We start from the raw sequence: 11,331 nt of genomic DNA, 5'->3' as shown, positions 1-11,331 counted from the left end.
TTGATGAGATTTTAGATTTGAGCCCTATAAACCGGAAAGGAGGGAGTATCTACTTTGACCAAACTTATATATAAAAAAATACTTCCTCCATTCTCTTATACAAGGACACTACTCCCTACGTTTAGGTGTATAAGGGGGTGTTTGTTTTTAGGGACTTTTTTGTCTAGAGACTAGACACTTTTTTATCAAACAGGAGGAACTTTTTAGGGACTAAACTAGGCATTTGGGACTAAATGAAGAAGACTCTCAAGGAGAGTCTTTTTGGAACTTTTGGGGACTTCTTCAACAATGCCCTTTCATGCACCCATTGGCCCGCCACCTCATGGTGTTGTTTGATTTTTATTTTTCTATATACTAGGGGTAACATGGTCATTTAATAACCTCTAGGAAGGGACTAGGGACTTTTTAGTCTCTGGAAACAAACATGAAGGGACTTTTTAGTTGGGACTAGAAAAAGTCGTAGGACTAGATAACCAAACACCAACTAAGTCACCTTACGAAACCAAATAATCCCAAAACACTTAGACGCGATGCATTAACTTCCACCTTATTTCTTGTTTCTTGACATAAATTAAGGAATCAACCAATAAGAGATGTGAGGCATGTATGCTTCCAATGGCTCGAGACTACCAAACACGACATGCAGTGGTCAATTCACTACATGCAATGCTATTAATTAATAAATAAACATTAAGTTCTCTTGTTTTCCCCTCTGTCTTGGTCACGGTGCACAACATAAATTTTGCATCTGGACGGAGAGAGTATGAAAAATAAATTATGCATCTATACAAGGCCACTAAAAGTAATTGAGGTAAAATTTAATACTACGTGAATAAGTGTTCTAGGTCATCGATTTGAGAATTTAAATATGTGTTATATATCATGAAAAATATATCACTAGATTTCTCATTTCACACACATAGCATTGCTGTCTTTTTTTTTGGGTGCAAGTGCATTGTAATATTACACATTAAATCTGTTCTTTTTACCATCATGCATAATCTGATTAGATACTTGTAAGCGCATGGAATATGTGGTTAGCAAACTCAACGTTCACAAATTAGATATTACCTCCTTCCCAATGCGTATCTAGACAAATGTAAGACAAGTTTTTGAAGATGAAGGGTCTGAAAATTCATGAAAAAGTTAGTACATTTACAATAATATAACCGCGGACAGTAGAAAATTAGTTTCCCGAAACCTTGATCACGTAACATATTCTTTCTTCCGAGGGTTTTAAGTTGAATTACGTTTGTAGCATGGTCTTTTTTGCGTGCAAACATGTGCGTGTTAATTTGTTAAATCTGCGCCATGGCAAGCACATGCCGGACGGCGGAAGAATATTGTAGGCTCCGATCCCTGCACGCAGAGAACATCCGGGGAGCCGTGCCGCACGCCGATCATTCGTCCACCGATTCGGCTTTATCGCGGCGGGAGCAAAAGGACGGAATGCTCGTTTAGTTTACCTAATCGGCGCGTGCTCGATCTGACGAGGGCGACCGGAGTGGGCGGCGGGGAATCTCACTCGGACAATCGTCTTTTCCCCGCCGCAGGAACAGCCGCGGATGCTTCCTCCTCGCCGTAAACCAGCGGCGTTTCCGAGCCCCTTTTTGCCAGTTTAACATGCAATAATAATCTGGCCCAAAGCGTGTACTACTAAGGCTGGTCATAGTGGAAGTAACATAGGTAGTAACATAGATACCACGTAAGCAAAAATGATGATGTGGCAAGTAGTTAATGAGGAGAGAGGCAAATAGAGTAACATAATATGTTACCATCACATAGCGGTTTCAATGCATAATGAGTCTACAAAGTAATAAATGAAGGCAACTATGTTACCACACCTATGACACTACCCACTATGAAGGTATTAACATAGACTAGTAACATATGTATGTTACTAGTCTAAGTTACTCCCCACTATGACCAGCCTAAGGACGTGGCCGGTTCATGAGAGCGGGGCACCACCACCGCACACGACACATGAGAGCGGGGTGTCCACCAGCTCCTCGCAGGAGCCCGATGCCCGCCCGATCCCCGCCGCTAGCCAACTTTGGCACAGGCTTTACAGCGGCGACATTATGCATGGGACGCTCCAAACAGTTGTTTCCGCAGCTACTACGTATCTTCCTTCTTCCTTGGTTGGCATGCATTGCATGTTATCGCTCGATCGCTTTGCTTGAGCGTGTCAAAATGCCACGAGCCCGACTCTATTTTTATTTTTTGAGAAAGTCCGACCCTATTTTTATCATTTCCGGATTGTGTGTGTGTGTTACCCTTTTTCTCTGCCTTTGGTTCCACCTCCGGGGTGCTCTTTCGGCCGATAGGCCGGGGCGGGCCGGTGATGGGGACACGGCGGGCCGGGACGCTTTCTTTCGTCCGTTCGCGTCCAAAGTAGCGGCGCCGCTCGATCAATCATGTGAGCCGGGGACGGTCGGGGAGCGGGCACATGCAGCGCCGGCCGTCGCCTTTGCGGCCACATTTTACACGCTCGTTCACATGTCGTAGTACGTACTACAGTAGTGTACACGTAATCCATGCAAGCAGCTGGGCGGCGGGGCGTCCACTTGTTTGGTTTCGCCATTTGGGTCTCGTGCCTGTTTACAGAATTCTGCGGAACGGAGGGAGGACCACGGTCTGGTTTTCCAAATGAGACCATCGCGCTCGTTGACACCTCCCTATCAGAGCAAGATATCCGTGGGGGCGGCCAGCTAAGCTCTCGTAGGTCCAAACGAGGAACTAGTGTAGATCTCTGTCCTTGTCACCGTCCCATACACGGGTTAGCAACAAAAGGCATACCCTATCTTTATTTATTTTGCTCAAAACAAATGCATTCTTAAAGCAGTTTTGCTAGAACTCATCTAGATGAGATTTAGTTTGGTCTCATTCACCTTTTATAGCCATTGAATGTGATGCTATAAGATGCGTGTGTGCTGACGTGGGTTATATCCGTTCTTGTTTTTCAGGTGAATGAGACCAAATTACGTCTCATCTAGATGAGTTCTAGCTACTCCCTTCTTAAAAATTCTGTATTTGCCTAGACACGGGTATCAGTATCGTGTTTTAATGTTAAAATACATATGTACTCCCTTTGTCCGGAAATACTTGTCTTAGAAACCCCCTCTGTCCGGAAATACTTGTCTTAAAAGTGGTTTCTAAGACAACTATTTCCGGACAGAGGGAGTATCTAGTATCTACACAAGTCTAAGAAAAGAATTTTGGGACGAAGTTAATATATTTTTAGAAACACAAGGCAAACTGGACCTTTACATACACGCGCGCACACTCGCTTTTAGGAACAGACAAACATCGCCGGAAAGCCTGAAATAAATGCAGGAAAATGTGAGTACGCATGCAAAATGCAGGACTTGAATCTGGTTTGGTTGGTTCCATCAGAAGGAATCTAACCATCTGGGCTATGTTTATTTCGCCAAAAAAAATATTTTCTTCTATAGATACAAAGAAAAAGAAAACAATGTTCCAGATAATGCATGTTGTACTACTGTGATCTGTCATGTTCTTTTTCGCTTCATTGGCAGCTTCAAGGTAATGCATACTTGAAGCCGATAAAGAAGCAAAAACTTAAGGGCTTCTTTGGACAACATGGCCAACTCAAATTTATAGGGTTTTTTTTTGCGTGTGAAATCAACACTTGTATTATAGTATTATTCAACACATTAACAATTACAATGTATGCGGCATAAGTTGTCAACATTGTCGGACCCGGAGACAAGCCAAGTTGTAGTACAAACCTAGGTTCTACCAAAGTTTGCCATATAATGAAAAAGTCTCATTCAAGTGGACATGAAGTTTCTGCACCTAAGCTCATATGCACCTTCATCAACAGTAAAAATGAAAAATGACAAAACAAATCTGAATTTTTTGACGAATTCTTAAATTGCGTGCAAAATTTCATGAAGAAAAAACATTCCAAAAATGTTGCCGTGGAAAAGAAAAATTGATGCTCCGAGAAATTTTTTGCACGCGTGCCAAGAAATCATGAAAGTTTGTCTCTAAGAAATTTCAGGGTTTTTTTTTGCTATTTTTTCGATTTTACTGTTCACGGGGGTGCATATGAGCTCGGGTGCAGAAGGGTTCTTTCGCATTCAAGCGGCTTTCTGGATTAGTTCCTAACAACATTGCACACTTGTACTTCAGTTCATAATTACAAGCAAAACACCGACATTCTCAATAGCCTGCTAGACCCGACCCGGGTCTCTTCAACGAATGAAATACAACTAATACACAAAGTGGCACCAACCTATCTTCTTGTAGCAATGGAGTAATCATTGAAGACCCGGTGTGATTCGATCCTCTTCGACAAATGGAGCCCTCTCCTGATGCATTGAGTATTTACGCCCTTGAAATTGTACAACACATATAGTCAATGTTTTCATATTTCCAAAGCAGGGTCCTTAAAAACGGCAAAAAAAAAGAGGTAAGAAACGATAAAGGAGGGAGTCCACATTTCCCTATAATAACAAATAATGTTTGTTTCTGTTTAGATGATTGCTAGAATATTTTTTTAGTACCATGCCAACGCCCAGGAGTTCAAATTGTTGCATCTAAAATAACATGTATGGATCTACAAAAACCGACATCCACAAAATTCCTCCATAATCCATCAGAAAGTGTGTATGGAGGACGGGCTCCATGGAGCCCATTTCTCAAATATAATACGTAAGCATCTAACATATACGTATAGTACATTTAGACTCACCCACCCGCAACAAAAAATACATGTAGACCAAGCATGTGTGAGTTTCTATGCTAATATACTTTCAGGCCTAGCGTACAAAAGACAAATATTTGCATATAAAAGGGGCCCTTTTTGCTTTTGCTGGGCTGAGATTTTTGTTGTGCACTTACAAATCACTAGTATACTTCAATGAATTTTTACAGATCCAAAGGGAACACATTCAAGTTTTCCTTATTTTATTCTATTTTTCGAAACTTTTTCAGTACTCCATATGTAACCCATGCAATGATCGGATAAACCTTGGCCTCAAACTGAACAAACCTCCGTTTCTACGACGGGATTAATTAATGCGTGAAGAGGGGTGCGGCGGCAGCGTGCAGTGAGGCTAGTCATAGTGGGAGTAACTTAGGTAGTAACATAGCGCACTTCGAGGAATTTTTGCTTATGTGGCATGTAGTTAATGAGAAGTAGTAACATAATATGTTACTGTAACATAGCGCTTCCCAAGACAAGATGAGTCTACAAGCTAATAAATAAAGCCACATATGACACTACTAGTATGTTACTTTGCACTATGAAGGTAGTAACTTAGTCTAGTGTCATATGCATGACACTAGTCTAAGTTACTCCCCACTATGACCAGCCTGAGAAGAGTCTGTTCTTGTCCGGCCAATCATCAATCACGCCGCTGTTAAGAACAGTTCCTCCTACTGGTCACGCAGTGGTGGCCAGCAAACCCAGCCCGCCAATGACGCGCTGAAGAGAGACCAGCGGCGCCGTAGCCGCGCCACGTCCCAACAAAATTTGCTGTGGAAGAGGAGAATGGGAGCGTTGGCAAGTTGGAATTGGAAACGGGGAGGGTCTGGTTCGTCACGGCCATGCACTGCACGCGCCGGATCTTGTGAGCATGCGCCGGCGTACCTGCCAGCCAACCGACGTCGTTAGCCTTAGCCACCGGAGAAGATGCTGCTAGTGTACCTGATCCGTGCTCCGGCAATTAACGCGGCTGCCTGGCCGCAGCAGGCGCGGCAGAGGGGGGCAGGAGAAGCGAAGAAGCTGGTCAGTGCGTGGGAAGCGGGGAGAAAAGAAGACAGAGAAGCGGCCGGCCAAAGATGGATAGATAGCGAGTGATCATCGTCGATCCAGATTCCAGAAGCGAAGATCTCCGTCCCTCCCTCCACAGGAATTTTCAGAGCCCCCACACCCCAGCACTTAAAAAAATGAATCCCCCTGCCCCGCTCCATCACCCGCAAAAGCCAACCTTGGCTTCCATAGCACATTTTACAAAAGCGTGGTAGTAGTAGTACCGCTGTCGAAAATCACCGAGGAAAAGAAAATGAAAGTGGCGTGGCACGAAAAGGCAGACGAGGGAGGGGGGCTAGATTGATGGGCCCTGTCAGGCAGGTACTATATAGGCAGCTAGAGTTAAAGGAGCTAGAGTGGTAGAGAGCTCGGTGCTTGGTGGAGGAGTTGGAGATAGCGAGAGGGAGAGGGAGGGGGTGGCCGGCCGGCGCGCGCTAGTAGTAATTGGGGCGATAGAGACGCCGCAGCCTAGTGCCCTCGCTATCCATCCGTCCGTCCGTCCGTCTCCTACTGTTTTCCAAGGCGGGGAAGAGGAGAAGAAGCTCCCACCACAGCCCCCGCTCACCTGCTGCGTCAGAGAGAGAGAGAGAGAGAGAGTCGTAGCATCAGCGCTAGTGGAGGATTTTTATTCTCCTTCCTTCCGTTCCCCCGGATCGGCGGCGTAGGATCCGCAGCCACTACCCCTCCTACTAGCTTCTAGCGGAACGCATAGGCGGCGGCGATTCCAGCCGGTGACAATTTTTAATCCCGATCTCGCCGCGCGCGGGCGCGGAATTCGCTGGGCATAAGTGTGGCTTCGGGCCGGCGCTTCCCGTCCGACACCGGCGCCTTCGCGGACTGGGTCGCGTCCTCCGCCGCGGCCGCCGCCGCCGCGGGGGGCAGCAGGGGGGACGACCTCTCGCTCGGCTTCAATGCCGGCGCCGCGGCGGCCGCGGCCGCGGCCGCCTCCGGCGCCGCGCTGGGGGCGGGGTTGTGGGGCCCGGCGTCGGCCTCCTCGTCCCCCGCCTCGCGCCAGGCGGCCCTGAACTACGGCATGGCGGCCGGCGACGTGGGGATGGTGGTGGTCGCCCCCGCCGCGTCGTTCCACCACACGCACCACCATCACCACCACCACGACGCGGCCGCCGCGGCGGCTGCCTCCGACGCCATCTTCCCGCTGCTCTCCGCGGGCCCCTGCGTGCTCGACCCCGAGGCGGCCAAGGCGGCCGCCGCCAGCGGCGGCATCCAGTTCTGGCAGTCCGCGCAGCACCATCAGCAGCAGCACTCGCCGTCGGCGGCGGGCGGCGGTGGCGGCAACCCTAACCCTAGCCCGGGCCCCTTCTACTTTAAGAAGCCCGTCCAGATGCTCGACGCCGGCGGCGACGGGTCCTCCGGGTCGGGCACCACCACCTGCCAGGACTGCGGCAACCAGGCCAAGAAGGACTGCACCCACAGCCGGTGCCGCACCTGCTGCAAGAGCCGCGGCTTCGACTGCTCCACGCACGTCAAGAGCACCTGGGTCCCCGCCGCCCGCCGCCGCGAGCGCCAGCACCTCGGCGGCTCCGCCTCGTCCCCCGCCAACGCCTCCACCGCCGCCGGATCGAAGAAGCCTCGCCTCCTCTCCTCCCAGCAGGCCACCACCTCGCACACCTCCACCTCCAACGCCACCACGCCGCGCAGCTACGACACCACCTCCAGCCATCAAGGTTTGTATTGTAACCACGCCGCCCACCACGGCAACGTATCCTCTTCACGCGTGCGTAATTCGAGACAGTTTGCTCAGCATCTGCTATGTGTGTGTGCTGCAGACGCGTCGTTCAGGGGGTACCTGCCGCGGCAGGTGCGCGCGCCGGCGGTGTTCAGGTGCGTGCGCGTGACGTCCGTCGACGACGGCGAGGACGAGTACGCGTACCAGGCCACGGTGACCATCAACGGCCACGTCTTCAAGGGCTTCCTCTACGACCAGGGCGTCGACGACGGCCGCGCCAGCAATGACATGGACTCGAGCACCGGCGGCGCCGTGCCCAACATGTCCGAGCTCCACCTCGGGGGCGGCGGCGGCAATGCCGCGAGGGGAGGTGGGGGGTCCTCCTCGATGGCGCCCTCCGACATGTACGGCGGCGGTGGCGCCGGAGGAGCAGGCGGAGGGGGAGGAGGCCAGCAGCACATACTTGGCGGCGGGTCCAGCTATGGTAACACCATGAACTGAGCCGAGCTGCTAGAAGAGTAAGGTCACATAGTAGATCATTACTACAGTACCATTCTTTCCTTTCTTCTCTTCATTGCTAGTAAGTACAAACCTGTCAACCCTCTCATGGCCGGGGTGGAATGCAATGCATGGTGTTCGCCATTAATTTGTTCATGCTGTATGACATCAAGTGTTAATCGTTCCTAGTCTAGTCCAGCCCAGTCCTCCTAGTAGCACCAGTTGCTTAATTTTCTAGCAGTACTAATGTACTCTTAGAGAAGAATAATTGTCAATTAGGAATGTTAAACAAGATAATGAAGATCAAATCAACAGTAGTACTTTGCACAATGAATTGATCAGGTTATTGCCTGCTGGTTTTGTCCAATTGGTTTCTTCTTGTCTCATGCCTTGCTGATGTTCCCAATGCCTGCCTTTCCATATATGGGGATGTGTTCAGGGGTGCAAACCATGTAGGCCGTGGGTGCCATTTCGAGCAGGCTGGGATCCAGAGGCGTGCACTGTTCAGGCTTCTCTCCTGCTGATAGATAGATAGATTATCATGATAAGTTGAGCAGAAAAGTTTGACTCTTGCAACGCTCACTTGCTTGGCTTTCACTCCTTTGCGTGGCCGATTTGGCATCCAATGCTTGCCATGCCTATCTTGTTTATCTCACTCACTCATCGGAGCACACTTTTCCCTGTTTGTTTTCCCCATCTTTTTCTACGGGTAGGTAGGATTGAAAGAACGGGAGGCATTCTTGGCATTGGCTTTGTGCTTTGTAGATGTAGCATCTTCTAATTGCATTGGGACTTGTGTCCTAGAGAGAGGCCAATGTGTAATGCATGTGATGAGGGAATTCTTGTGCTTATTATACACCATCTTATCTCACACTCATACTACTACTCCCTCCGTAAACTAATATAAGAGCATTTAGATCACTAAAGTAGTAATCTAAATGCTCTTATATTAATTTACAGAGGGAGTACATGTTAAACTATGTTAGCATCTTCAGCTTTTGGTAATTGGCATGCATGTTGGGAAGCATGTTGTAGTAGAGGCTAGAGGAGATGCATGAGGAGGAGAGGAGGCAGGATCATGGTTGCTTCCTGTGCTGTGCTCCATCCTCCTATCCTACCAGCCATGGTTTTTTGTGCTAGCCCCCATATTGATTCCCCGTGCCGGATTGACAAGATGTGAAAGGAAAGGAAAGAAGGCGTGTGAAAAGCAGACCCATGCATGCCTGATTTGACACGGTTCACTGCCTGGGATTGCAGCCTTCTTTCTCCTTTGCTTGTTGGGTGAAAATCTTGGTCGGCTACACTATAGCCTGCTTGCTTAAGCTGCTGTTGCAAGTTACCCAGGGGCATCATGCAGATGGGTATTGGGTCGTATCGTCATGGCTCATGAGCCATGATGAATGAACATTTAAAAAAGATTGGGATTGGTGTTAGTCGCTGGGCTATCTTTTCATCATCAAAGCTGCTATTATCTCATGTGCCCGATCATGGCGTCCGTCCATGTCGCCATGTCAACTGTTGCCATCCTTTGGGGAGCACGGTTACTGTTCAGCTATCCTCTTTATTTCATCAGCTTGTAGATGGCAGACTTTTGGGGCTTCATAGGCCTTGACTCTCCTTGAATCGTGCTGCTCCTTGACTAATTGAACACCTGCTGCTGCTACTGTTGAACAAGGTTTCCTTCTTTTCTTCGTGATGTTGCCATTTCCATTTAACTACTCATTCTAGATGAGGTGATGCTAGTTAGTCTCCAGTTTGTTCGTTTCACTTAACTCCAGAATTTTTGTCATGGCACACCTGGGCATATAATTGTGCTGCGATCAGAGACGTGTGGCACCTTGCAAATTGGCTCAACACTGACAGACTGTTCAGGCATATAATTGGCACAATAAATTTTATATTTATTTATCTGTGAAAGCACATTCATCACATGTTTTTTTTTATCATTGCTGCTAACTTCTGTCACGTCCCTTTTCTTTGGACAATAATTTCAACGGACCTAGTAATGTGGCCATGTGCTGCTTGTCTTCTTGTGACGATGGTGATCCAATTGAATAGCCCAACTGTCATGTGGTGACATTTGTTAATCCCCAGTCATTGTGCCTGAAAACCTATTATTTGTCCTGTTAAATTTTAGGGCATCAACTCGGTATTGTGATTATGAGTTGCTAAGAAACGAATGATTGTTCAATGATTACTGATAGATGAAAAGGATTTATCAGTTGAAGCAACTTTTGTACTCACTGATTAAAATATTCGGATTGCTAATTTCCGTATTTTCGCTATGTAAGCCATGCACTAGAGAAGCCTGGGTGTGATTAGGATTTCGATTGCCTATAGCTTTTATGCTATGTTTGTTTATAACTTGGGTGCGACCTATTATATTGTAAATCTGCTAATTTGTTGTTAAATTTCTGTTCAACTCAAGTAGGGTTTTGTTCGTAAGTGGTATTTCTTTTGTGTGTGTATGAACATTCACACTGTCATTTTTTCTATTCATAATCATGGTGTTTGACAGTACATATCTACTGTTCTTTGTTCCCTTTTGAAGTTCATTGATTCAATTTTGCATGAGATATCTGATGTGGAATGCAGATATACTGGTATCACTTCTGTGTTAGTATACTAAGCTATGGTTTGTTTTCTTCAAGTTATTAACCACATCTCTTATAAATTTCCATTGAGCTGGTACATGTTTGTATGACACGAGTGATCGATGTTTGTTCAATGTAAAATTGTATCTTGACGAATAATTATGTATGCTAACTTGGTATTGGTAGTTCCTGATCGTAGGTAACAGACCTAGTACTTGTATATTGTAGACAGCTGACTATTCTATTTTCTGAAGTTTTTTGTGATATGTGTGCTATGTCTTGTGGATATCATATTCATGTTTGGTATTACTGCTGTCCAGTCACTGGAATGAATTTTTTTTCTTACTTTGCCTAGCCTTTCTGACAATTAATATATAGTGTGATCATTGAGCTTCTGAGCTATTTTGTAAAATTTTGTTGTAATGTTTGCTGGATCATTGAGTAGTTAATATTGCTCCCAAAGTTTCTACTTTATGGTATCATTAATGTCGGTTAGAACTTGTGAGGCATGGGGTGCATTTTGTTGGGTGATTGCTTTGCATCATAGTTTTCATTATTGAAGAACATGCATATTTTGGATGGCACCAGAAGCTTTTTCATCTGTCAGGCAAGGTACAGACATGTGGATCTGGGCATGTCACATTTGCTCTTTATTTTGTTGCTAGGGACACTGATGGTTGGGTTTGCGTCCAACACAGGTATATTTACGTTTTATACATTTTGCGACGCTGATGTCTGTAGTCCCAAACATTTTGTGATGCTGATATCTG

General features: G+C 46.8%; 1 protein-coding gene across 1 annotated transcript; it reads left to right on the top strand.

Moving 5' to 3' along the window:
* The first annotated feature begins 6,533 nt into the window (after positions 1 to 6,533).
* LOC119270532 (protein LATERAL ROOT PRIMORDIUM 1-like) lies at positions 6,534 to 8,301 on the top strand. Its single transcript, XM_037552535.1, has 2 exons — positions 6,534 to 7,467; positions 7,570 to 8,301. Exons 1-2 carry the CDS (start codon positions 6,816 to 6,818, stop codon positions 7,968 to 7,970), a joined length of 1,053 nt encoding a protein of 350 aa, XP_037408432.1. The 5' UTR covers positions 6,534 to 6,815; the 3' UTR covers positions 7,971 to 8,301.
* The last annotated feature ends 3,030 nt before the right edge of the window (positions 8,302 to 11,331 follow it).

Source organism: Triticum dicoccoides, chromosome 3A (assembly GCF_002162155.2).
Source record: "Triticum dicoccoides isolate Atlit2015 ecotype Zavitan chromosome 3A, WEW_v2.0, whole genome shotgun sequence".
NCBI classification, from domain to species: domain Eukaryota; kingdom Viridiplantae; phylum Streptophyta; class Magnoliopsida; order Poales; family Poaceae; genus Triticum; species Triticum dicoccoides.
This window is presented reverse-complemented; position numbering and strand designations above follow the sequence as displayed.

Excerpts from the sequence above, each read along its gene's own strand:
- LOC119270532 (XM_037552535.1), top strand. The coding sequence starts at position 6,816 with ATGGCGGCCGGCGACGTGGGGATGGTGGTGGTCGCCCCCGCCGCGTCG. Across the intron at positions 7,468-7,569 it reads CACCACCTCCAGCCATCAAG|ACGCGTCGTTCAGGGGGTAC; the intron begins GTTTGTATTGTA and ends TGTGTGCTGCAG.